The sequence below is a fragment of the Hippocampus guttulatus genome, chromosome 6 (assembly GCF_054856545.1).
Source record: "Hippocampus guttulatus isolate MCC_2025c chromosome 6, RoL_Hgut_1.0, whole genome shotgun sequence".
In the NCBI taxonomy this organism is placed as follows: Eukaryota; Metazoa; Chordata; class Actinopteri; order Syngnathiformes; family Syngnathidae; genus Hippocampus; species Hippocampus guttulatus.
In genome coordinates, this window is record NC_141266.1 from 19,290,543 (window position 1) to 19,314,169 (window position 23,627).

Below are 23,627 nucleotides of genomic sequence, written 5' to 3' on the forward strand. Positions count from 1 at the left end.
CGGAAAAAAATGTACACGCGAAACCGTGGGACTGGTGCGCCTTTAACGCGACGGAAACCCTCATTCGGGACAAACATTCGCCAGTTGATCGAGCCTTTTCTTCGCTTTCACCCAGCAGACAGCGTTCGTTTCAATCGGCGGCAGTACTTCACGGTGTTTTTCCACGGAAATATGGCTTTCCGTATGTTCCGGTCGGATTTTAACGACGTGGCACGCCCCCTGAGGTCGTCTGGGATGCACACGACGGGCCAAAGTGGTCGCAAAGTGGTATTTTTGAGTAGTTTTTCACCCGTAGCCGAAGGAACTTCCGCGTCTGGGGGAGGAGTCGGCGGGACAGTCGGCCAATGGAAGCGTGAGCCGGGCTGCTCACGTGACGCCCTAGCCAAAATGTAAACAGATGGCACGTGGAGCTGCTGTCAAACTTGTCAACAAAGTGAAAATGTGGACTTTTCAACATTATACCTAATTTTGATCATTTATCATACAACTTTAAGACCGAAATACCAATTCTTTTGTCGCCGTCTCTGCAAGAGCTCCGCTTTTTTTGTTTTTCTTTTATATTATGGTATTTGTTGTCCTTCGTGTGACCCGCTGTGGATGGTTTCAGCGTTTTGGCCATTACATTCGTCGAAGAAGTGCTCGGTACTCGGTGGTCGTCGCTGCTTTTCAGCTCCGGGGTACTTGTGGGGTTTTTTAATGTTGCAGAAGGAACAATACAAAATATTATAGTGGTGCTTTAAGGCACGAACTTGATTCATTCGGTAACCAAACTCTTAATTTAAAGCACTCATCACTCCAAATTAGAATGAATGGAAATTGAATTAATCCATACCAGACTCCCAAAAAGACCAACAAATAATTGTGATGTCTTTCTCTCCATCAGGAGCAGTAAAATAGCCATGAAGACACAAACGAAGAAGACTTTCACAACTGAACGTGCAAGTATGAAAACATTTATTTTGCAACTAGTAAAAGATCACACATGAACTAGTACAGTTTGAAAACAGACAACCCCACCATATCAGATTTCCAAGCAAAGTGAATTGAACAGTCGTACATATACAAAACACAGAACAAATATGTCGATAAATAAAGAAAAAAAAGTTAACCCTACAATTCCTACAGCATGTGTATTTTATATATTTTTTTCTTTTGGCAAAGTGCGGTATTATTCCAGTAAACTACAACAGAAAACAGAAAAGTGTAACACTTGGTGAAAAAAAACAAAAACAAAACTATGCAAGTACAAATGCCATGTAATATTCTTCACACTAGAGAATAAAGACAAACTGGAGGTTTTGCTACATGATTCTGTCTGCTTTGCGTGCGAGTCTTTAGAAAAAAGGGCGAGAGTGGTGCATAGTTGACATCCATTTGGGTCTTTTGTTTTCTTGTTGAACGTTCCAAAACATAAAAGACATTAAATATGAGTCCAAGTTCTTCATCGATGCATTGTCCGAAGAACATCCTCAACCTGGAAGGCACGTGATGCCCAATTTTTCAAGGCATTAAAACATTAAAAAAAAAAAAAGACAAATCCCTGTTAGTTTTCATGACGACAGACTGATGGAAACAATAAGCTGCGATCCTTTCTGTCACATTATGGAGAGAAAAAAAAAAAGACATGATTTCTGACATTCAAGAAATGATGAAAACTTTCAAATGCGCCAAAGAGAACTCATCTGAATTTGTTGGCGCTTTAAAATGACGCAGAAGTCCTGATTGTTATCTTTTGTCAAATGTGTCCTTTACTGTATTTTTTTTTTTTAGGTAAATAATCATCTTAAATATAACATGAGTATATGCAGGCAGGTAGAGTATGCACTCCTTATTGTCATGAAGCTAATTTCTGCCCACTTCTTCCAAGACATCCTCTGAAATTACACTAAAAAGTAAAAAAAAAAAAAAGAAACTACAACAACAAAATAGATATACCGTTGACTCCATGAACAAAGTGAGCATTTTTGACCATAATGCAAATGTGGATGAAATGTATTATTATTCATCGTCATCATCATGTTAAGAGCACCAAGCCCAACAACACAAGTTACAAACATCATTTTAATATCATACTAAAAGATTACAGATCCTCGCTACCTTTTTTTTTTTTGGTTGAGTTTTAACAAAAAGTGTATCTACTACATGAACATGAAACAAAAAGAAAACATGTCTCAAACAAACAGTCCAGGGACCAACACTAAATGTCTCACAAGCAAAAGAAAACGGAGAAGGAAAAAAAAGGAGGAAAAAGAATCATCAGCCGTCAAGTAAATCTGCATTTTCCGAGTATAATGTGATTGGTTGTGACCCTGAGAAGTGGACTGCAGATTTAGGGAAAATAAAAACATTTTTCTTCCCATTTTCTGTTTTTTATTTTCCTTCTACCTAATAACACCTCGACCACCACGACTGACGCAAACGCACACACACACACAAACTTTCTCATACTGATATGCAATCTGTTTTTCATTTTTTCAAAAACAATTTTTGAACTTTTTTTGAAAATACTTTTTTGTCTTACATTTCTAGTCATTGTAAAGCTACTGTGAAAACAAGGCAAGTTTAGTGATATCTAACCCAGCTGTTTTTTTTTTTTAACTTTTATTCTTCCTCTTTTATGTTGATAGAAAATTGTGAAAATGACAAAATGTCAGAGGCAGGACCACTTTTAAAATTTCTCTACCATACTTTTTCCCCCTTTAGACACATTGGAGTGAATATTCCGTTACAATAAAAAATAATAATAATAATCATTTCGGTTTGTGTCGAGTTGAAGACTTGAAAGGATAATTGACACCTTCAAGCAGGGTTCGAGTTGGAATTTAAGATTTGTGCATAAAACATGTTGTGGGGGTGGGGGGGGGGTGAATATATATATACAAGAGAGCACATAACGCAAGACGGTAGGGATGCACGGTATTTATGGCACCTATATTTATTGGCCCAATATTGCGGAAAAAATGGCAGCGCTTTTACTGGTCTGATACTACAAAATAAATAGGCCGATACTAAAATCCACATGAAAATACATAACGCACAACGAGACAAAGTCCCCTCAACTCTAAAAACAATATATATTTGTTTTTATGTATTGAAACTCGGGGTATACTTTTTCATGAGTGCACGGCTTCATTTTCTTCAATCAGAGCCGCATCCGAGGCTTTCTCGAAACCGTCTCGGGGGCGTGCTTGCTTTCGACGCCCGTCAGAACACGTAAAAACCTATCGGACAGCCGCTGTGACTGTCTGAAAAGAAACAGGTGGATAGTGTAAAAGGAGCTTCACTCTTCCATCGTCTTTTTTTTTTTTGGACAAGCCTAAATAACACATTCAACACAAGAAAACGCTACATCTTATTTAGCAACATGCTAGCAACTTTTGGAGTTTCAATAGCGGAGATACAGTGTGTCAGCAAATAAGAAGATGTGATTAAAAAGACCCTTCCCCCAAATATAATAAACTCGAACCCCGCCTTAGAGCTCAAATGTGATGAGGGACGTTCAAGTATTGTTGATAGGTTGTCGGGTGATGATGCCATGGTAATACGACGGGTTAAAGTGAGCCTGCCTCTGAGTAAAGTGACCTACAGCGCTGATTCTACACGTGAGGAAGAAAAGAGTCCATGAAGCAGAAGACACACCAAATGGCCCTCCCCCAACGTCGCTTATTCACCCAATGGGACGCCTCGGATGTTAAAATGGCGTCACCGGACGTCCTGCTGGTGCTTGTTGTGTGACGCAAAAGGCGGCGCCCTCAGAAGTTGAGGTGGCGCTGGCTGGGCTGGTGCAAGTGGGTGGGGCCGGCCTTGGGTGGGTGCAGAAGGTTGAGGCGGCGCAGCGCGTTGCGGGACAGCAGAGGCTGACCGGCGAGGCCCTGGCGCTGCGGCAGGAGGCCGGCGCGGGTGGGAAGCGCCGCCGCATAGCACGCCGAATGGTGAAGGCCCGCGCGGCGCTGAACCGACGACACATCTGGCCTGCGAAGCAAGGCGGGGAGGGTGGGAGGACAACGTATGAGGATGATGTTCACATGCAGGCCATAATGAGAGACAGCCAAAACGGCCCCTAAAATGATCGAGGCACGGGACGCACTTTTGCAGCGTGTTCACTATCGTAGCTCACGTGTCGCATTTAAAATGCTTCTGTCAGAAATCCACATTCCCATTCTTTGCCAGTACCCTCTGTGAATTGTCCATGAAATGCTGCTTTTTTGTTGTTGTTTTTTACAACAGCCACCTGCCTGGCATCCCGCCCTGCTAATAGAAACGTGCGTCGCAGGCTATGACGCAAATCCTCGTTGATAGAAATCTTGAAATTGAATATTTATTCGACACATTTTTACAGCATTGGAAAAACGTTAAGAATGTTTGTGTCATGTTTGTCCTCCTACAGAAACCACATGAAAACAAAAAATATATTTCCCTCGCCCAAATGTTTCCATTTTCAAACATTTTTGAAAAAGCTCCAGGGAGCCACTAGGGAGGCACTAAAGAGCCGCATGCGGCTCCAGAGCCGCGGGTTGCCGACCCCCGTCCCAAACCCTAACCCCTAAATCTCCAACCGCGACCCACAACCCAAACACCTGACCCCAACCGCCCTAAACCTAAATCCCCAATCCTATCTCGAAACGTTATCCCTAACCTTAACTGCACCCCTAAATCCCTGACCCTTACCTGTAGCGCCTGAATCACTAATCCCATTTGGCTTCAAGTCTTCAATCCCAACCCCACAAACCAAGTGCAAGATTATTACCTGTGACGCGAACCGTCCAGGGTGCGCCTGCCTTTCTCCTTGGGGCTGGCGGCGAGTTCCAGGTCCAGAGTGTGCTGCAGGGGGTTTTGGTTGAGCCTGGGAGGGCTGTGGTGGGCATAGACCGACATGCTGGGGTGTTCTATCAGCAGGTTCTCCAGAGGGCTGGTCTCCACCAGGACGGACTGGACCCCGCGGCCGGTGAAACACGGCGGCGGCGTGACGAACCAGCTCTCCTCCAGGGATGAGGCATCCAGGCGCAGGAAGTCGCTGTCCTCCTCTTCCTCCCCATCGTCGTCCTCCTCGGCACCGCCATCCGGGTCGGTGTCGGCCGTGGAGTTGAGGGAGGTGCAGGAGGCGTAGCGGACAGGGGGGCTGGCCACGGGGGACGGGATCATCACCAAGTCCTCGTCTTCCTCCTCCTCCTCCTCGTCTTCACCCCGGCCGACGGTGGAACCGGATAATCCGTCGCCACGCTGGTTCAAACAGCTGTCAGCTGACGACACAATCACAAACGATACGTTTTAATTCACCGTCATCCTAACGCAACGTTCCGAAAGCTTGTCACAATTTTTCACCCCCACCCCCCAAAAAAAGCCAAAAGCACAGTCAATGATTTATACTTGGTGACATTTTGGTGAAATATTCAACTCTCATCACTACCACTTTTTGTATTGATTAAAAAGTGTCCATTTTGTAATTGACGTGTTACTTTCTGGAATGTTTATTTCCTGAAAATTACATTTCGAATGATTGAACTGAATTTTTTTTTAATTATTATTTGAATGACATACCGTATTGGCCCGAATATAAGACGGCCCTGATTATAAGACAACCCCCTTTTTCAAGTTTGAAAAAAGATTTTTTGAACACCAAATTAATTTTTATACAGAAAATAATTAGAGTACATCTGAAACAAATGATTATAACAATATATTTGAGAGAAAAAGCATTTTATTTTGCCTCATTCAAATCTCAATATCTGAACATTTCAATATGTAAACTAAAGTGCAATCACATTCGTAAATGAATGGCTTCTGGTTTTTGAAATGTAAATGACATCATAACTTCTCCTCAGCTGCCAATCTTTGACCCACTTTTCTCCGAATTGTCACTATGTTTCTCAATTTTCTGTTATCTCTACGATTATTTTCTTCTCTTTTCTTTCTTACCGCTATTTTTTATTTTTCTTCTTCGTGCTACCTCTATTTTAATTTTTATTCTTTGTGACAGGGTTCACTTTGGCCTGGGTAGTCAAGTTCAGCATTCGCTTCAATGATATCTGGCGCCATCTAGCGTTGTGAATGGGTATAATGTCTAGACCCCGAATATAAGACGACCCCCCCCCCCCCCTTTTCAGTCTTATTTCAATGCAAAAAACACCGTCTTATATTCGGGCCAATACGGTATTTAGCTTGTTTAGTCATTTAACAGCATTTTATCCACGATGCCTCCACGTGACGACTAAGACCCACGTTTGATTTCTAATTGTTTTTAAAATTACTTGGAGGATGAAGACGAGACACAAAATCATTTGTGTCAATTTAAGTAGCGACAGGAGGCGCTGTGTTCATGTTTTTTTTCCTTCCTCTGTTTGTGAGCAGCCCGACGTCACGTGACCTCAACCTGACCACAGGCTCACTCAGAGCAGCTCTATCAACACACGCCAATCCTGACGTTATTTTTGAAGCCCGAGAGGAAGCCTAAACGTGCACACCCACGTGCACACAACACTCGCCGCAGCTTCGAGTGACTCACCCAGACAGGAAGCTAAGAGCTCAGCTGGCCGGATGCTAAAAATAACCCGTCTGACTTTTTCATTTAAAAAATAAAAAAGAAAGAAAACACAAGTCAAACATTGCAATTTGTTGACTTCACCTTCCGTAATTTGTCTTTTTCCGCCTAAGAACATACAATCAGTCAGTAAGTCGGGCAACCAAAGGGATGATGCAATAACCATGCAAACAAACCTGCTCACTTGTTTGTTTACTTCCTGTTTGGAGGCTAGCGCCACGCCCATGTCTTGAGCCACGGGACGCTTCATTAGGTACGGCAAACAACTCAACTGTCGTTCATACCAAATCGCAATGCTTGAATCCCGAACCCTCAACACACTTGACCCTAAACTCTGAATCCACAAATCCCTAACCCCAAACACCGAGCCCCTAAACACACTAAATACCTAACTCTAAATTTAACTTCAACAGACAAGTCCCTTACCCAAACACCAAGACCAGACTTGAACTACTAAATATAACCTCGAAATGTTGGTTTTAAATCCCACCGCTAAAACATACCGTACATTAGAGTCCATAAGACACACATAAAAGTCTTAAATTTTCCCCAAGATGGACAGGGCGCCTAATAATGCGGGTCGCTTTGTGTGTGGGAACCCCGTTGTGTGACTTTGTTGGTGTTTTGCTCAGTTTTGCTCCCACTGCCTTTCATTTTAAAAAACAAAAACAAAAAAAACCCCATACGTTAGCGAACATGCATGCTATCCGTACTTGTTTTAGCTAGCCTATGTTTTACCATGCCAGTATTCAATAATACTATAATTAGTATCCTTGACATAGTAAAAAATTGGAGATGGGGGTCTATATTTCCCTCCTGGGATGCACAAGTAACCGAGGTGGTCGGCATTTGCACCCAATGCCCCCCCCCAAGTATTCACACGCAAAGTGGCATCTGAGCCGGCTCGAGTCGTCTCAAATTGGGTCAACGGGTTTTTGTGGGTGTTTTGACTGGCAACTATTTTTGTACCTAAGACGGTTCCAAAAAGTTGCCGCGCCTTGTTGCCCATGTGACCTCCACACTCGCTTCACATGTTTACATACACTACTGTTTATAGAACAGGGGTGTGCAAACTTTTGTGGGTTAATGTTTAAAACAGACAGATGGGCTAAGTCATTCGTCGATAACTAGGACAAAAAAAAAAAGTTGACCACCAAAATATGTTGACGCAAATCTTTTGACTTGAGGCATTGTTGGCCCTAATTGAAATGAAATCCGCACCGCATTTCCGAGCCACATAAACGTTCCATTGTACGGTCTCTAAACCATCAAGTTGACACTGCAGCCAAGAGTCATTTTCCCTGGGGCACTTGCCGCACATGTTGCCACATTGATGATATGTTTGCCATACTGTAGATCCACTTACTCGATGGCAAAAAAAATCAATTCTAAAGTGAGTCGAGAGTGAAAGCCCTCGAGGTGATGCATTTTCCCCCCAAAAAAGTATAAAAATGTCAAATGAGTATTTTACAAGTATCTTAAATGTTTTTTTAATAATAAAAGAATGAATTGTGATTTTTTTCTTTAAAAAAATAAATACCTTATATTGCTATCCGTTGCACATTCACATCAACATAACACCACCCCAAAATTATGTTCTATCGAAAAACAAGTGCCCGTGTTACACCATCTTCCCTGGCCTTCTTTTTTTTAAGGTCTGGGTTTCTGACCAACAGCAACGACATATGAACCAGTTAATTTTATTAATGATAAAAAAAAACATACACATACATTTAATCAATCAATCTAGCCAATTTTAGGAGAATGCTCAAAGGGACCAAATAAAAGAACAAAGCAGGCCTAATGTGGTTCATCGTGCTCACCGATGAAAGTCGGCTGGCGGTCAGACAGGTTTGAGCACATCGAAGGCGAGACTCACCCAGGAAGTTGACCAGGATCCAGTCTTCCTCGCCCGCCTCCTCCTCAGGCTGCTTGTCGTGGCGATGGCGGCAGCTTGGCTCAGGGGTGACAACGTCATCACCAAATAGAGCGCTGGCGAACCTCTGGAACATCCTGCTGGGGCGCGGGCGTGGCTCGGGGAGCGGCGGCGAGGCGCTTCGGTCATCAGCTGCGGGCGGGCAGGCGCTCGGCCGGGGCGCTAAAGTGCATCAAGGGCGTGTGGTCGCGGCTCATCAGAGAGCCAGGGGGGCGCACATGGTTCGTGTGGATGCGGTGATAGAGAACGACTAGGAGACCTGAAAGACACAGAAAGCCTTAACGTGTCAGTGCTGACAGTTTTTTTATGGGGTTTGACAATGTACAATCAAGTCCAAATTTTGTGTTGTGCGCCTTGGGTGCAGTACCACATTAAGCCACAACAAGCCAGGCAGCACTGAGTTTTCCGGGAAGTGATGCAGCATAATTACGTGCAAGAGGCAGAGCGGTTCCCCAATTATAAGATCCAGTAATAGTCGTCGTTCACACTGAGCAGACAGTTCATAATTATTTAGTTTTATCTGGCAGTTTTACGGTAAACTTCAATTGGGAGTGACAAGCAAAGAGTTTTAATTTGCTTTTTTCATGTCGTCCAAGTGATGTTTATGATTCTAGTCTACAATTTCTTGACAGCGAAGAGACAACAGTCTTTGAGGAACACGTTTAAAATATCATTTAATTTGTATGTGTCTTTGTATGTTAATTTATCATTTCTCTATCACAGGTTTCAGTTAGCGCATGTGTAATGTTTGCCCTCGATAAACGGATGAGGAACTCAAGTTGTGGCTGTATTGTGTTGCAAATATTAGGGATTATCCTGGCCGCAGCTGCGCTGCTTTCAGCTGTTAGACGGACAAAAAGGGCGCTGTTTCAGTCAGCAGCAGTAAATGGAAGACAGACAAGACACACACACACACACACACACACAAAGAAAGCCGAACATCTATACAGTTGGTCCGCACACAGGACAAAGCTCTGAGTCACCGAGCGCCACAAGGACTCCTCGGTAGTTTATTTAAAGCCATGACAACTCTTACTGAGGGCCAATATTTCTGTCCAGATAGTATGTCTACCATCTGTACTTTTCAAAACCACCAGACGCTCAAATCTCGGATTTATTTGGCGGAATGTAAACGACCCGTGATTTGCCAAATCTGGTGAAACTGAGCTGTGATGCGTTTAAAACCTCAACTGTCCAAATGGCGGCAGCAGTCGGAATATTTTGCAATGTTAACTAGTTTGGTCGTTTAATACTCACAGTGCCGTCTAACCTATACGTGGACACCGCTTTTCTTTTTGTTCAAATGTGTTAAACAATGCAAACTTGTGTTCCAGGCGCAGGCGAAGCTTAAAGTTTAGCTCGCCGCTGTGCCGTGAAAAAGTGTACAGTATTCAACTTCTTAAATTGCAGCTAAGCCTAAATAGCGTGCAGAAAGCGTGTCATGATTTGAGTTTTTTAGTGCAACTTTGTCTACTTCCGCGAATATTCAAAACATTTGTCGTTATTGAAGTCGCGTGACGTTCATGATACACACGTTCTTTGTTTAGCCAAATCGAAAACTGCGAATGGTTGTGACTGTTATACGTCGGGAAGAGACTCTTCGTCAGCCTTTGTTGTTAGTTAGAGGACAGCCACTCACCAGCACACCTTTTTAGCACACTGAACCGAAACCTTCTTTGATTCGTTGACACTTGAATTCATCCAATTACATTTTACAAAATGTCCGATTTTTTCACCAGCACCTGAACGCACAACGGGTTCACCGTGGTTGTGCTGCGTTTAGTGCGTTTACAAAGTCAGGCTCGTAAAATTTCCGTCGTCCCAAAGTGTCTTTCATTCGCGCTGTCGATGAACTTTCAACATTGTAAACATGTTTTGCAAGGAAAAAAAAGAGAACGACTGACTAACACGCCTTCACAAAACAGCAGCCAAAAAAATGTCAATAATCTGCTGCTGTTCTTCCACTCAACAACCCAGGACGAGTAAACAACCCCGTAATCCAACACAATTAAGCAGTTACGCTTGGTGGCAGATAAAAATTATTCAACAGCCAGTTGCAAGTGTAGATTTGTGAGTATTTGGCAATCAAGACAACGCGAATTACTTTAACGAAATGGAATCGTGGGCTGATTGTTACGCACGAACACCAACGGATACAATTGGAAAAGATGGGTACATTTGACAAAACTACCGTGTAACTTTTACACCCAACTGTATTTAAATATGTTTTTATTTTGTAGTCACGCAGACCTATTGGTCCAGTGATCTTGTCTTGTTTGGGCATGAGGTTTTAAGAATGGGTGTTGCGAAGCCTGTTTGTGTAAGACGGTTTAGCTCGTTAGCAGCCAGGCGCGGAAGAAAAGAAAGGAGGTGGGGGATGTTATTCGACACGGCTGGGGTAGGACCAACCGACGTCTGCCTGAAAATATAACGTTATCGCGGTGTACACACACCCAACCGAACGCACCGAAGAAAAAGTGCAGTTAAAAACGCACAAAGACTTAAAATCGTCGAGCATCTATGTTGCTAACTAAGCGAACAAAATGTAAAACGACACGAACACGGTAGCATCAAATTGAACAGAAAACCGCAACAAACATCCGATAACTGCACAGTCATGATGGGTGTAAAAAATTGTTTAGAAACTGTTCAGAATGACAAAAGCTGAAGGAGTGTATGTGTAGAGAAAACAAAGAACGCACCTGCAGCTCAACCGCCGACGAAAAAAAACAAAAAACAAACAACGTAATTTAAATTCCTTTTCGAAGGTGAGGTAGATGTTTGCCTTTTTCGAATAATGTATAGGTCGATGTTTTCTTCGTCAAAGAAATAAAGTACAAAAAAAGGCGTCCAGTTTGGAACTTAAATTGTTTCTCCTTTACCCCCAACTGCCTCTTGTTATTGTTATGTGCGAGTGGGCCTTCTCAACAGCTGATCGCTGTGACGTCAGAAAGAGGCGGGGTAAAGACTGGCACCTCGACCAATCGTGGAGCGCGACACCGATTGTCACTAACACACGTGATCGTGTTAACCGAAGGACATGACTGGGCAACGCTCGCACGGGCTCCAAGACACTGCGTTACATAAACCGGTACATATCCGCTTCCGGTTGCGTTTCGTAACGTTTCTCATTGCATTTGTTACTCCTGTTATAGTCTGTTGTCCTTCTGGTAACGGTAACTTTTATTTTGGTACGCATGCGTCCATGGCATACGTTTAAAACCAACAATAAAATGAGCAAGTATTTTTCGAATTCACAACACATCTTGTTTCGTTTTACTTTTGAGAAAAAAGGTGGATGAGAATAAAGTCCTATTTTAGTCAAGATTAAAGTCTTTTTAGGACAACTCCGACCCCTGAGGAAAAAAAACTTGCAACATTTCCAGAATAGTCGGAAAAGTCGCATATTTTTGAGACAAAAAGATGAGGAAATTAAATTGTAAAAAAAGTGCAAATGAGTGACTAGTCATAACATACACATATACAGTACATATATATATATATATACAGTATATATGAATATTTATCCCAAATTGCACATATTAAAACCTCAATGGAAATCAACTTTAAAATTGAACATTGTAAAAAGAAGTGAACGAGTTTTAATCATTTGATGCCAGACATTGTGGTGACTTTTGAGGCGCATATCCTGAAAATGTGTTCAGATTCTTAATCTTGACTCGAATCAACCAGACCAAAACAAAACCATAAATTGAGATTGGAAAAACACACACGCGAGATAAAGCCTGCTTGCCTGACCTGCCGTTTTTCCACTTGTGCGCAAGCAGGTCACAACTGGACATGTGATGACATCTCAACACTGATAAGAACGTCCATGATGGCCTCTGCGTTACGTCAACTCCAGCGCTCTTAGAACTTTCTAAAACGTTCTACCAGGAGCATTGCTTCACTCTTTAATCTACATTAGCCACAGTTGTGTAATCGGAGGATTGGTTACAGTCATGTCATATTTATTTTAAATACACATCTGTCACTAAATAACCGGTTCATAGAATTATTGTAAATAATAAAAAAACAAAATTATCATTTTTTTATTTTACTAAAATCACAATACAGAGGAAAAATTTAAATTCCAGGATGAATAATCAGTATAAAATATTCATTTTAAAAGATTGTTTAAAAAAAATCACTGACATATTATATATGTAAAATAAACAAGTTGCAGGAATGCAAAAAATACCATTAAAATGAAATTATGTCTTAATTCACAAAGATTAAATTCATTCTAAATGATCCATCCTTTTGAAAAAAAAATCATGGCATTCATGAAAATACCATAAAGCAACCACACATACAGTGTCTATCAAAAGTCTACACACCCCTGTTCAAATGCCAGGTTTTTGTGATACAGGGAAAATGAGGCCAAGATAAATAATTTCAAAAACGTTTTCTCCAATTGAAGTAAACTGCAAACTTTAAAACACAACAAACAAACAAAAACACCATCTTTTAAAAAAAGTTTAAAAAAAAACCCTAACAACTAAGATGTGGTTGTTTTCCAAATTGACCAATTACAGTCAAACTCATGTTAATTGCCAGTCAGCCCTCACCTGCCCCTACCTCTGATTAACCAAATAAAATTCAGATGTTCAAGTAGGCTTTTCCTGATGTTTTTCTGTTGATTTATTTTTTGTTTTAGTTTTGGAGCAGACACTTCAACATTTTGTGTGAACACTGACTGCTTTTTTCAAACTGTTCATTATTCCCTGCACTTTGTGAACGGCCCCAGTTCCAGCAGAAGAGTCCCATTAGGTCACTTATTGGAAAAAACAAATAGGTCTGATTTTCTTTTTTCTTTTTTACATCGTAAAAAACAGTCAGGGGTGTGTCAGCTTTTTAAAAAAATCTATTCAATGACACTCTCTCTTTATCTCAAGCGAACACAAAAGTTGTTCAAGGAATGGTCATGGACAAAATGTCCTCCCAAGTTAGGAGCAGTGTGTCAGTGTTCCAGCAAAACAACCGTAAAAAGCCTCCTCCATATGTGCAGGCTGGGTGGGATTGCCTTTCATAACCGTGTTTTCCTGCGTTGTTGCACAACGGCGTAGCGCGTCAATAAGCTGCTGGGGTTTTTTTTTTGACTGTGCTCTACTGGGAAAGGGGACAAGGCGTACAGTATGGAAAAATCAACGGTAAAATGGCGGCATTATGTAATGTCTGATATTGTTGTTGTCTTCCCAAGGATTGTTGATTCAAATCGGTTTTGGCGCGTGGTCTCGTTTGCAAAAAAAGAAGAAAGAATCGAGAGTAATATGGAAAAACAGAGGCACCGGGTCATCTGTAAATGTTTACATGAGACACAGCTGCAACTCTTGGCTGGGACCACACTTCCGTTTTAGTTTTATGTTTGTCTTTTGTATTTATTTTTATTGAGGTAGTACATAAAAATATATTTTTGAGTATTTGTTTCATTTGATTATTTTTTTGTATTTGTGTTTTCTAAATTTGTATCTTTTTAATTATTGTTATTATGAATATTTATACTTATTTTGTTGTTTTTTTTCACTGAGAAATATATGTAAAATAATATAAAAATAATACACACTTTGCGTTTGTCTGGAGGTGTTTCCATCTATCAATCTATTTTCTGAACTGCATGCAAATACTTTTTGTTTTTCTGCTTTCTTCCTTTCAAGATTTTGCTGCTGTAAATTGCAAATATCTTCATTGTGAGACAAATAAAAATGTTCTTAATCTTACCCTCACCAGGCTCGCAAATATTTTTTCAATTGAATTTTTTGCTTTTTATTCAATCTGCATTTTATTTGCATTTTTGTTTGGGTTTATTAAAAGAATATATTTCTGGTTTTGGATTTGTGAATTTCCACCTTTTTTTGCTTGATGGTTGTTTTCATTTCAAAACATTTGTAATCATTTTTCTGACTGCTATTACTTAGTTTGCAACGATGTATGTACTTCTGAATTTTTGGGGATTTCACTCTTTTATTGTCTTATTTTGTGTATTATATTTCCTGGATTTTTTGCTGTTACTTGATTGCTTAGCCCTTAGTTTTTTGTGCATTTTAATTCCTTATTTTATTCAGATTTATATTTTTATATTAATACTTAGGTCGCTGATGGTGGAGTGGTGCACTCTTTTTCTGTGGTGACTTCGCAGGTGGTGGGAATACCCACGGGGTCATGACCTTCCCGTACTTGAGCGTCAACACGCGGAAGGGAATGTGGGCGGCGCTGCCAACGAGACACACTGACCTCTGATTGTACTGTGTGATACTTTGGCTTTTTGCGTTGATTTTCTTCATTTATTCACACACTTCCATATAATTGTCATGACATATTTATACGAAGTTTCATACTTTGGGTGGAGTGTTGAGTCACAAAGATGTGCACACACCCAAGGGAGTCACACACACACACACACACACACACACACACACACACACACACACACACACACACACACACACACACACACACACACACACACACACACACACACACACACACACACACACACACACACACACACACACACACACACGCACGTGCACTTCCTGCATGGTGTTGCATCAGATTGATTCACTTCAAAATAGTGGCAAAGTCCTCCAAGTAACAAAGTCTGCTTGCTTCTCAACAACAATCCAACCAAATATGCAAAAATAGATGCCCCATGTCCTCTGTAATTTGTTTTTTCAATTCATTAGAAGCACTTCATGATGTATGTATAATTTCAAAACATTTCTAATGAAGTTTCCATTTGTATATTTTGGGGTAGATGTTTCAAGTGTTGCATTTTATGTTTGTTAGTTTTTGTTTTTTTTGTTGAGGCTTTTTAAAAGTGTTTTAATTTTCCTGTTTTATTTGTACATGCTGTTTATGTTATTTAGAATCTAAAGTTATAAAGAGAATAAAGAAAATTAAGAAAGGAAGAAAAAATGAAGGGGGTAAAAGTGAAAAAATATCAAAAAGAAAAAAGGAAAAAAGAAAGAAAATCTAGAAAAACCAAAAAGAAAGAATTTCGAATAAATGATGGAAAACGAAGAACAAATCAAAAGGAAAAAAGAAAAACGACATAAATAAAAAATATTTTAGGGAGGAAAAAAGTTTTATTGAGAAAAGGAGAAAAAAACGAGAGAATTGGAATAAAGAACACAAAAATGAGAAAAAGGGGGTAAACCAAAATAGACCACTTTAAAAATTGGGAAAAAGAGGAAAATGGGTATAAAGTATAAAGACAAAACAAATGGAAAAAGGAAATGAATGAATGTAAAAATAAAATCTATATTTAAAAATTAAGAGAAATAAGAAGTGGAACATAAAAGGAAAAAAAGAGCAAAAGAGGGAAAAATAGAGGTATAAAGCAACATAAAGGAATGAAGAAATTAGTACGATTTTAAAAAATGGTAAGATATAAAACTATAGCCCCAGCGTGCTTGTCTGTGAAGCTTTGGCGCCCTCTCGCAACTATCAGCTGCAATTACACCCTGAAAACAAATTGAAAACAGACCAGACAGAAAAATAAGTCTTTATTCCTTTCTTTGATACGCTCACCAAATATTGATATCATACTATAAATATCATTTCACAGTTCTCCATAAATCTTGCAAGATATTTTGACATTCTATGAAAAGATGTTTGTACAGCAGCATTCGTACTGTCGCTCACATGAAGCAGCGTTTATTCCTGAGAACCACCTGAAGGTACAAAAACCAAACATTTAAACTTATTACGTTGAAATTAAGTGATCATAATTTAAAGCTAGGACCATCGAGTGTGAAATTAAACACACAAGCCAATCTGTGACCTGACAATTTCTGGAATGTGTCTGCAAATGCGCTCTTCTCTACTTTGTGAAGAAAGGCTGCACGCCATAGTGCAATTGAACCTCTACGGGCCAAAGAGGGCAAAAGATAAAAAACTACAGACCTTATGCCATAGACCAGTGTTTGAAACGTCACCGGAACTTCTCTCTTTCATTCCGGATCGCATTGCGCAGGCCCTCGGCCGTTGGGCACCTCTCCCTCAGAGGCGGTCAGCGGCAGGTATGCGTAGTTGTCACGCGTGCGACTCGCCGGCGATTGCCTGCAGAGCCGCGTGGCAAGAGCCAGGAGGCTGAGCGTCAGCAGAATGATCAGGATGATGGTGAGCATCAGCCACGTTGTCCTGGAAAGAAGAGAAAGAGAACAGATGCATGTGAAAATGGGCATTTTTCAGGGGGGGGGGGGTGCTCTGGGATCAAAGTTGTCTCTCCCCCCCCCCAAAAAAAAGTTGTTCATGTTTGAGAAAAAATGTGGCAAGGTTATGAGAAAATTAGACAATATTTCCAAAATCTTGTAAAAATGATATTGATTAAAAAAAGAAAAGAAATAATACTTACATGTGTTGGATCAGTTGTAAATTTATTCCAATACACATTTTAAATTAAAAGAGGCACATTTTGCAGCAAATACTGTGTAAAAAAACAACAACAGAAAAACTCAGGAAATGAACAAAAAGAGAAAATTTGTGAAAAAAATGAGATAATTTTTATAATGAATTTTAAAAGGGATAAGAAAAGGAGAAAAAAATGAAAAAAGTATTTGGAAGGGGAAAGGACTATAAAAAGGAAATGGGAATTAGAAAAAGGAAAACAACAAGAGAACTTTTTAAAAATGGAAAGCGAGGGAAAAATGTCCCCAAAATGAGAAAAATAGGGCGAAAAGGATTCAAATAAAAACCTACAATAAAAGCAATGAAATTAACTTTTTTCATCAAAAATAGTTTCTCTTCAAGTTTAAAAGGCCTTTTTTTTCTATCGCTAAAAAGTCAGATTTCTGCGAAAATACATCATGATTTATATTAGGCTTTAAAAGCAGCTGTTACTGCAACAAAGTGCTCTGCCGTGCATCTAACATAAAATAACCATCCAACTGAAACTGTTGCAATACTCCGGGAATCAAACGGCACATTTTACATGACAAAAGAAGACTTGTTTCTCAACTTACTCCGTTAGATAACGAGCTTCTTGCTCCCGCTCTTTGGCCTTTAAGCGTCCATCTGTGACAAAACACGACAACTTGTAGACACACTTCCGATATTGCGGGAAGATCGCAAGGCGCTGCTGAGGTCACGTTGGGCCTTCGCGGAGGCCGACGAGCTTTTCGGTTGCGGCGCTCTCTTGTACCTTCTTCACAGGTTGTTCCGGAGAACCCCGGAGCGCAGCTGCAGCCTCCGTGGATGTGATGGCACGAGCCGCCGTTCATGCAGGAGCACGTCTGATTACAGCCGTTGCCATAGAAACCCGGCAGACATTCTGGAAATCACAAACAAACACACTGAACACTTTACAGATTTCAGGGATGTCTACATAAGCTTGTGTCAGCTCCTTAGCTCCTCTTGCTAGCATAATCAGCTTCGTGTTTGCTTTCAAAAACTTAGCTTGTAGCAGACGTGTGCACATTTTCAGCATGACGTCTCTGATCCACTGGTGAAAGGACACTTTGATCCTCTCCTCTTTCATCTAGAACTGCTTCAGACAACAAAGTGTATGCAGAAAAGTGGTGAAGATTGCATGACTGTCTGTTTCCTATGTGTTGTGTTGTGTTATTTTTATTTTGACTTCAAAATGGCGCCGCGAGAGTGGCTGCCTTTCCAGCAGTTCCTATATTTTGTTGTTCTACTTCTTCCTTTCATAACTTTGCTGCTGTGAATTGAGAATTTCTCCATTGCGAGACTAATAAAGGTGTTCTTATCTTATCTTAAACATGCACGCCAAGTTTCAATTCGTTTGAGTTCGTGACACGTCGCGTCTGCGTTCCGAAGTACCTTGACTGCAGTTCTTGCCTCTCCATCCGGCATCACAGACGCAACCCCCTGCGACACGATACAAACGAAACGCACGAAGTTTAGAATGGACGCAGAGCACGCGAGACACGTCTTCGGTTAGCGGCGCTTCATCAGGGGCGGACGCTTACTGGCGGTGCAGACCTGGCGCGAGCCGCAAGATGGCAGCCGACACGCCGTCGAGTCGCAGCCGGCGCCCCGCCAGCCCTCCCGGCAGCGACATAATCCGTCCACGCATCGGCCGCGTCCGCCGCAATCCGATGGCTGGCAATGCCGCGAATGGACGCACAAGATGGTGGAGACTGGCCGAGCGCAGCGCCACCTCTGGTCTGCTTTGCTGCGATGACATTTAGAGGGCGGGATAACAGTTTCGGGCGGCAGCAAGAAGAGTTGTTTTTTTAGCTTACGAGGCACCGGCTACCATTTGTCCGACGGGTAGTTCGCCATGGTGCCGTTGGACACGAAGGTGGAAGACCCGCCGCCGTCCATATTGATGGCGTTGATGACTCCGTTTTGCTTCAGGAAGTTGGCCATCTCCCAAAGGCTCATTCTGTCCAGACGGGCAACGTCGTGAGCAAAAATTAAGACGTGAGATGTGATTGTGTGGAGCATTTTTTTTTTCATAAATCGCTCACCCTCTTTCTCCTGTCTGTCCATCCACCTGGAACAAGATCACCCTGCCCTCGGCGTCGTGACCCAAAGCACTCCTAGCTGATATAACGTTGGTGAAATAGTCTAAGGAGCCTGCCAAAGCACAGAGGCACAAAGTTCCGGAAAACATTCCAACCGCCGTCGGCACGTGCCACCGCGGGGTTTCGGAAACCACGAGGACGTCCGTACCGGTCTCCTGCATTTCGGCGCATTCGGCCTTCAGACTGGAATTGATGTACACCTCGCCGTTTCGGAGCAGCCACATCACTCCGCTGATCAACTGGACAAAAGGATTGGACTGTTCCAAAACCTCCTCCTGAGACAGATACCTGCAAATGCACAGAAGACTGACTGAAAAAGGCAAAATGATTCAATATGATGTCAATAGGGTACAGTGTCAATACCAAACATGACGTGAATATGGTACATTATGCCGCAACACTCTCTGGTCGCTATGGTAACGTTTAAATGTGCCTTCAAAATAAGATACGCCGCAAATACAAAGTGCATGAAAAATGCGACTCACTATCGCCGCATATTATGCAGGGTGGGCTCGGTGCGTGGGAATCTCCCGTTGAGGTAAATCCATATTTGAAGTAGGACTCCTGATAATGTATTATTAAATGTAAACCGTCTTTTTCTGGAAAGTCAAAGGCTCCTCTTCTGTCTCCTGGCTGGACCTTTTCCCCTTCCCAAATAAACTTTCCAAAGACGTTTGTTTTTTTTTTTACTCATTTTGCTAGCTTCCGCGTTTCATTTTAGCGGTAACCTATCACGTGACCGAGAAGTGCGCCTTGACCAGCGTCACGAGTTAACATACTGTAGACAGATATAACAGAGGATCCGGTAATTTTTCAAAATAAAACATCTTTCAGAGTTCGAAATAAATAAAACAGAAGTGAGTTATTTCGTCTTTCTGTGCGACCCGATACCAAATGGCCCACGGACCGGTGCTGGTACGCGGCCCGGGGGTTGGGGACCGCTGATTTATGGTACATTAGTGGAGCGTGCGCTTGATACAAACTGAAGGGTTCATTTGCCTTTGTCTTAATGTAATCTGCCTAACCTATAAGATCCAAACAATTCATGGATAACAATTATGATAATTATTATCGTTTATCAAAATAATGATTGGTTGTGTTTCGTTAAAAAAAAAAAAAAAAGTAAAAAATTGCAATCGGATTATTTTGCTAAATCGTTCAGCCCTTGTTTTCTGCCTCACGGTGTCTCTTACCCGAACACTAGGGTCCCATCCCTCCGAATGCCAAATTGGGCGTTTTGCACGCCGCCGCTGTCCCGCACCATCCTGCCGTCGCTCACCACGTTGCCCAAACACTGGTTCGTATGGGTGTCGAAGAAGCCGCCGTTCTGCGCGTATAGACAGCCGGCGTTCCGGGACGTCTCCTCCACCGTGAACACGCGGGAATTGCTGCAGCCTCCTGGCTGGCCAGGCTCCAGAACCGACAGGGTCCTCAGGGGGTCATGGACCACCGTAAAGTGACCTGAAGCCAGTCAGAGAAAATGAACACCAGTACAGACAAATAAATAAATGAATAAATAAATAAAACTTTTGTCTGGTTACAGTGAACTATCAGAAATTTGCTATTACCTTTTCACATAGGGACAGGTACCGGTAATTTTTTTTGTTGTTAGTTTTTTGTGTGTATCCAAATAAATTAAATTGCCATTTAGAAACTGCATTTTGTTATTTCCTTGGGCTGTCTCTGAAATCTTTGTGTGTGATAAATACGCAAATAACACAGAAATCAGGAATAGGGGGGGGGGCAAATATTTTACTTAGCATTTCCCCATGACAAGTGGAGGTTCGCCTAAAAGACAAAAAAAAAAAAAGAAAAAAAAAGACGAATTACTTACCAGTCACGACACGGTTAGGCAGGTTATGCACGATCAGTCTGGACTCGGCCACTGGGAGACCGCTGTAGTTGCTGGCGCGAAAGCTCTCGTGGGTGCGATTGCCGTGCATGCTGGGTTGACAGTCCCTGACGTGGCGGTGAGAGTGGCGAGGGCCGTGGCCATCCGTGTAGGGCTGCAGGATGTCCATGTAGGGCGCCTGGATGTCACCCATCGCCGACACTCTGAAGAAGGATGGAAACGTACAGTTTTAGGGTAGAAAAGAGCAAAGAAATGTTTTGAGTCCATCAAAGCCACATACAGTAGATATTCCATGCATTTCGATTTTTTCCCCCCCCAAATATCTTTTACAGGTTAGTTTTCAATTATTTTGAATTGCCTTATGTATAGGTGGAAAGATTCTATACTTTTTTTGTGGTGTAGAACTGCAGGCGAATTTAGAATACGTTGGGGGAATTCGGGATATGTGATCAATATTTGTTTGTCCGCCATGTTGACGGCTGAGATCAGCGGCATTTTCTATTCTAATACTCAATCAGCACCAGAACTCAACAAAAGTGTCAGCTTCCGACTGCGTGGTGCCTGACATCAGGGAAAAATTATATTCAGTACTGTATGCAATTGTAGCAGTAACGGACTAACGTTATTAACTCATTCAGTACCAGCCAATTCTAGACCAAGTCCCAAAAGACGTTTAAAAACATCTTTGGGAGTGAATGAGTTAACCCTCCTGTTGTCCTCATTTCCTGTACACACCCTGTGTCCTCCGGGTCAAAATGACCCATCTTCACTAAACCCCCCAAATAAGCAGCTAAATTGAATTTTAAACACAAAATGTCATATTACTTGAAGAAACAACTTGTCCTTCACCACATTATGTGTGATATAGTTCGCCCTCTTCACTTGGATTTCTATAGCTTAAGAAAAGGAAAAAAAATTGCGAAAATGAGTAATGGATGCATTTGTATTCATTCCAATGACTAAAGTTTCTTTCTTGTTTTTCCTCCAGTAAACTATTTAGAACAATACAATACAAGACAAAAATATGAAAAATAAGATAACCCATTCAACTAATTAGCACATGTATGCAAGTGCACAGCCTTTGCAGATATATTTCTTTCACCTATAGCACACAGTATGTGTTTTACAGGCCTTCTTTTGAGGGCAGAACTGGCATTTCTTCTTCTTACTTGCCCTCCCTGGGGAAGTGGCTGTGGAAGGTGGATCATCAGGTTTCTCAGGAGCTCCTGTACATTTTGTTCTGCATGCCTGCCTTGTTGGTTGTATGCTGCTGAGGACCATGTTATTTTGCCATTTTTTGAAAGGAGAGTCTCTCTTTCAGCTTCAGGGATTTCTTCTTGTTCTGAAGATGATTCATCATACTCTGGGTTATATTCCTCCCCATCTTCTTCTGATACATCCTCTACTTCCTCTTCTGAATCAGTTGTCTTGCTGGACAGCAGAAAAAATCAGCTCTAGAGCCTCTTCAATGTCATAACGCACACTCATGGCGTCAGCACAGAGAGAATTCGGAGTCCTGTCATCTGTAGCACCTTTATAGCCCCTTGAAATCCACAAAAAAAGAGTTCTGCCATCTACGAGAACGCCACCTATCTTGTCTTGTTTATGTCTGCTACTGTCTTGTTCACGTGTTCTACTAATTGATCTGAGACACAACTAAAACACTGAAACATTCTATGGTGTGTAAATAACTTTGTGACCTTGATTTCAACCCTATTTGCCTCATGGGTCATTTTGACCCGAAGACCACCTTTGTACTTTTTTTGTACAGCTTCCATGGAAATGTGAATAAAAACAACATTTCAATTTTTCTGCAGTTGGGGCCAATCTAGGAAAAGTCATAAAATTTCTAGTTTAAAAAATATAATTTAGGGGGTTTTTGGGGCGTTTTTAACACAGTGACGGGTCATTTTGACCCGAGGACAACAGGGGGGTTAAAAGGTATTTACAAATAAAAATACATTTAAAAAGCATTGTAAATAAATAAAATGTCGCTTTCTAAACTTATTGAAAGACTGTACAGTAAAGCTGGTTTTTAAAGAGTCGGGGGAGGAGAAGTTAATCATTTTAACTTGGGGTTAACATCGCGTCTGTTGACAGCTCATTGCTTTTGGGTGCAACCGTGTTTGCTTTAAAACCTGAGCTCTACTCATCGACCCGAGTCTGCAGACCAGGGTTTACGTCAAATATGTTGTAAAATAGTTCAAGTATATTGCAGCTAACTAAAAGACCACAAAAATGATTCACGTGAGAGGAGTCGACCACGTGAAACTGGTTGAAAAATTCGGAAGTCGGCGACCGTCGAGAAAGATGAACAACAATTACGGGAATACGTAGGGTGGTAATTCTTTTTTTAAGTACTCTATAGGACAGGATAACCAAAAGGTGTTCTTTTGAACGCGAAAAAAAATTTCCTTCGACTGGACAAGTAACTAACTTACCCGTCACCGGGACTTTGACTTGTCCACAGCGAGCCACAAAGTAACAAAAGTATCCCCAATAGCCTTACGGATATTCGTCTGGATGCCATTAAGAATGAGGAGCTCCTCTCCTTAAGTAAAGTGTCAGGGTTTTTTTTCTCCTCTTGTCACGCAGCATCGCCACTTATTTTTTTCCGAATCTAAAAGTAAAACGAAAGTAATCTTCCCGTGGTTTCCGGTCATGTCTTACAGAATAAAGTTGTAATTTGTCCGCGATATATTTTATAGCATTAAATTGCATATTATTTTAATATACCGTACTGTACCGTACCAATCTCTTTGAAACTTAGCTTGTAGCCGACGTGTGCACATTTTGAGCAGGACA

The 23,627-nt window shown here is 41.4% G+C and overlaps 2 protein-coding genes across 5 annotated transcripts; both read right to left on the reverse strand.

Moving 5' to 3' along the window:
* Positions 1-937: 937 nt before the first annotated feature.
* Positions 938-11,404, reverse strand: tp53inp1 (tumor protein p53 inducible nuclear protein 1). Of its 2 annotated transcripts, XM_086113843.1 has the most exons (5): positions 11,177-11,404; positions 8,418-8,733; positions 4,973-5,240; positions 4,748-4,852; positions 938-3,972 (listed from the first exon to the last, which is right to left on the reverse strand). In XM_086113843.1, exons 2-5 carry the CDS (start codon positions 8,548-8,550, stop codon positions 3,753-3,755), a joined length of 726 nt encoding a protein of 241 aa, XP_085969969.1. In that variant the 5' UTR covers positions 8,551-8,733; positions 11,177-11,404; the 3' UTR covers positions 938-3,752. The 2 variants fall into 2 exon arrangements, with proteins under 2 accessions (XP_085969969.1, XP_085969968.1); XM_086113842.1 differs by having other exon boundaries at positions 4,748-5,240; positions 11,177-11,401.
* A 4,561-nt stretch (positions 11,405-15,965) lies between these two features.
* On the reverse strand, positions 15,966-23,460 carry nagpa (N-acetylglucosamine-1-phosphodiester alpha-N-acetylglucosaminidase). 3 transcript variants are annotated; one of them, XM_086114101.1, is made up of 12 exons: positions 23,264-23,460; positions 20,805-21,025; positions 20,164-20,431; positions 19,119-19,258; positions 18,914-19,022; positions 18,700-18,828; positions 18,410-18,615; positions 18,261-18,308; positions 17,620-17,748; positions 17,441-17,492; positions 16,383-16,619; positions 15,966-16,150 (listed from the first exon to the last, which is right to left on the reverse strand). In XM_086114101.1, the coding sequence occupies exons 1-11, from the start codon at positions 23,350-23,352 to the stop codon at positions 16,430-16,432; spliced, it is 1,581 nt and encodes a 526-aa protein (XP_085970227.1). In that variant the 5' UTR covers positions 23,353-23,460; the 3' UTR covers positions 15,966-16,150; positions 16,383-16,429. The 3 variants fall into 3 exon arrangements, with proteins under 3 accessions (XP_085970227.1, XP_085970226.1, XP_085970224.1); XM_086114100.1 differs by lacking the exons at positions 15,966-16,150; positions 16,383-16,619; positions 17,441-17,492 and having other exon boundaries at positions 17,695-17,961; XM_086114098.1 differs by lacking the exons at positions 15,966-16,150; positions 16,383-16,619; positions 17,441-17,492 and having other exon boundaries at positions 17,695-17,964.
* Between the last annotated feature and the right edge of the window lie 167 nt (positions 23,461-23,627).

Bases quoted from the DNA above. Each gene is read 5' to 3' on its own strand.
- tp53inp1 (XM_086113842.1), bottom strand. From the start codon at position 8,550: ATGTTCCAGAGGTTCGCCAGCGCTCTATTTGGTGATGACGTTGTCACC. The intron at 5,241-8,417 runs GTGAGTCTCGCC...TTGTGTCGTCAG, and splicing joins GATCCTGGTCAACTTCCTGG to CTGACAGCTGTTTGAACCAG. The intron at 3,973-4,747 runs GTAATAATCTTG...CTTGCTTCGCAG, and splicing joins CTGGACGGTTCGCGTCACAG to GCCAGATGTGTCGTCGGTTC.
- nagpa (XM_086114101.1), bottom strand. From the start codon at position 23,352: ATGGCATCCAGACGAATATCCGTAAGGCTATTGGGGATACTTTTGTTA. The intron at 20,432-20,804 runs GTAAGTAATTCG...GACTGGCTTCAG, and splicing joins GCCTAACCGTGTCGTGACTG to GTCACTTTACGGTGGTCCAT. The intron at 17,749-18,260 runs GTACTTCGGAAC...TGTGATTTCCAG, and splicing joins AGGCAAGAACTGCAGTCAAG to AATGTCTGCCGGGTTTCTAT.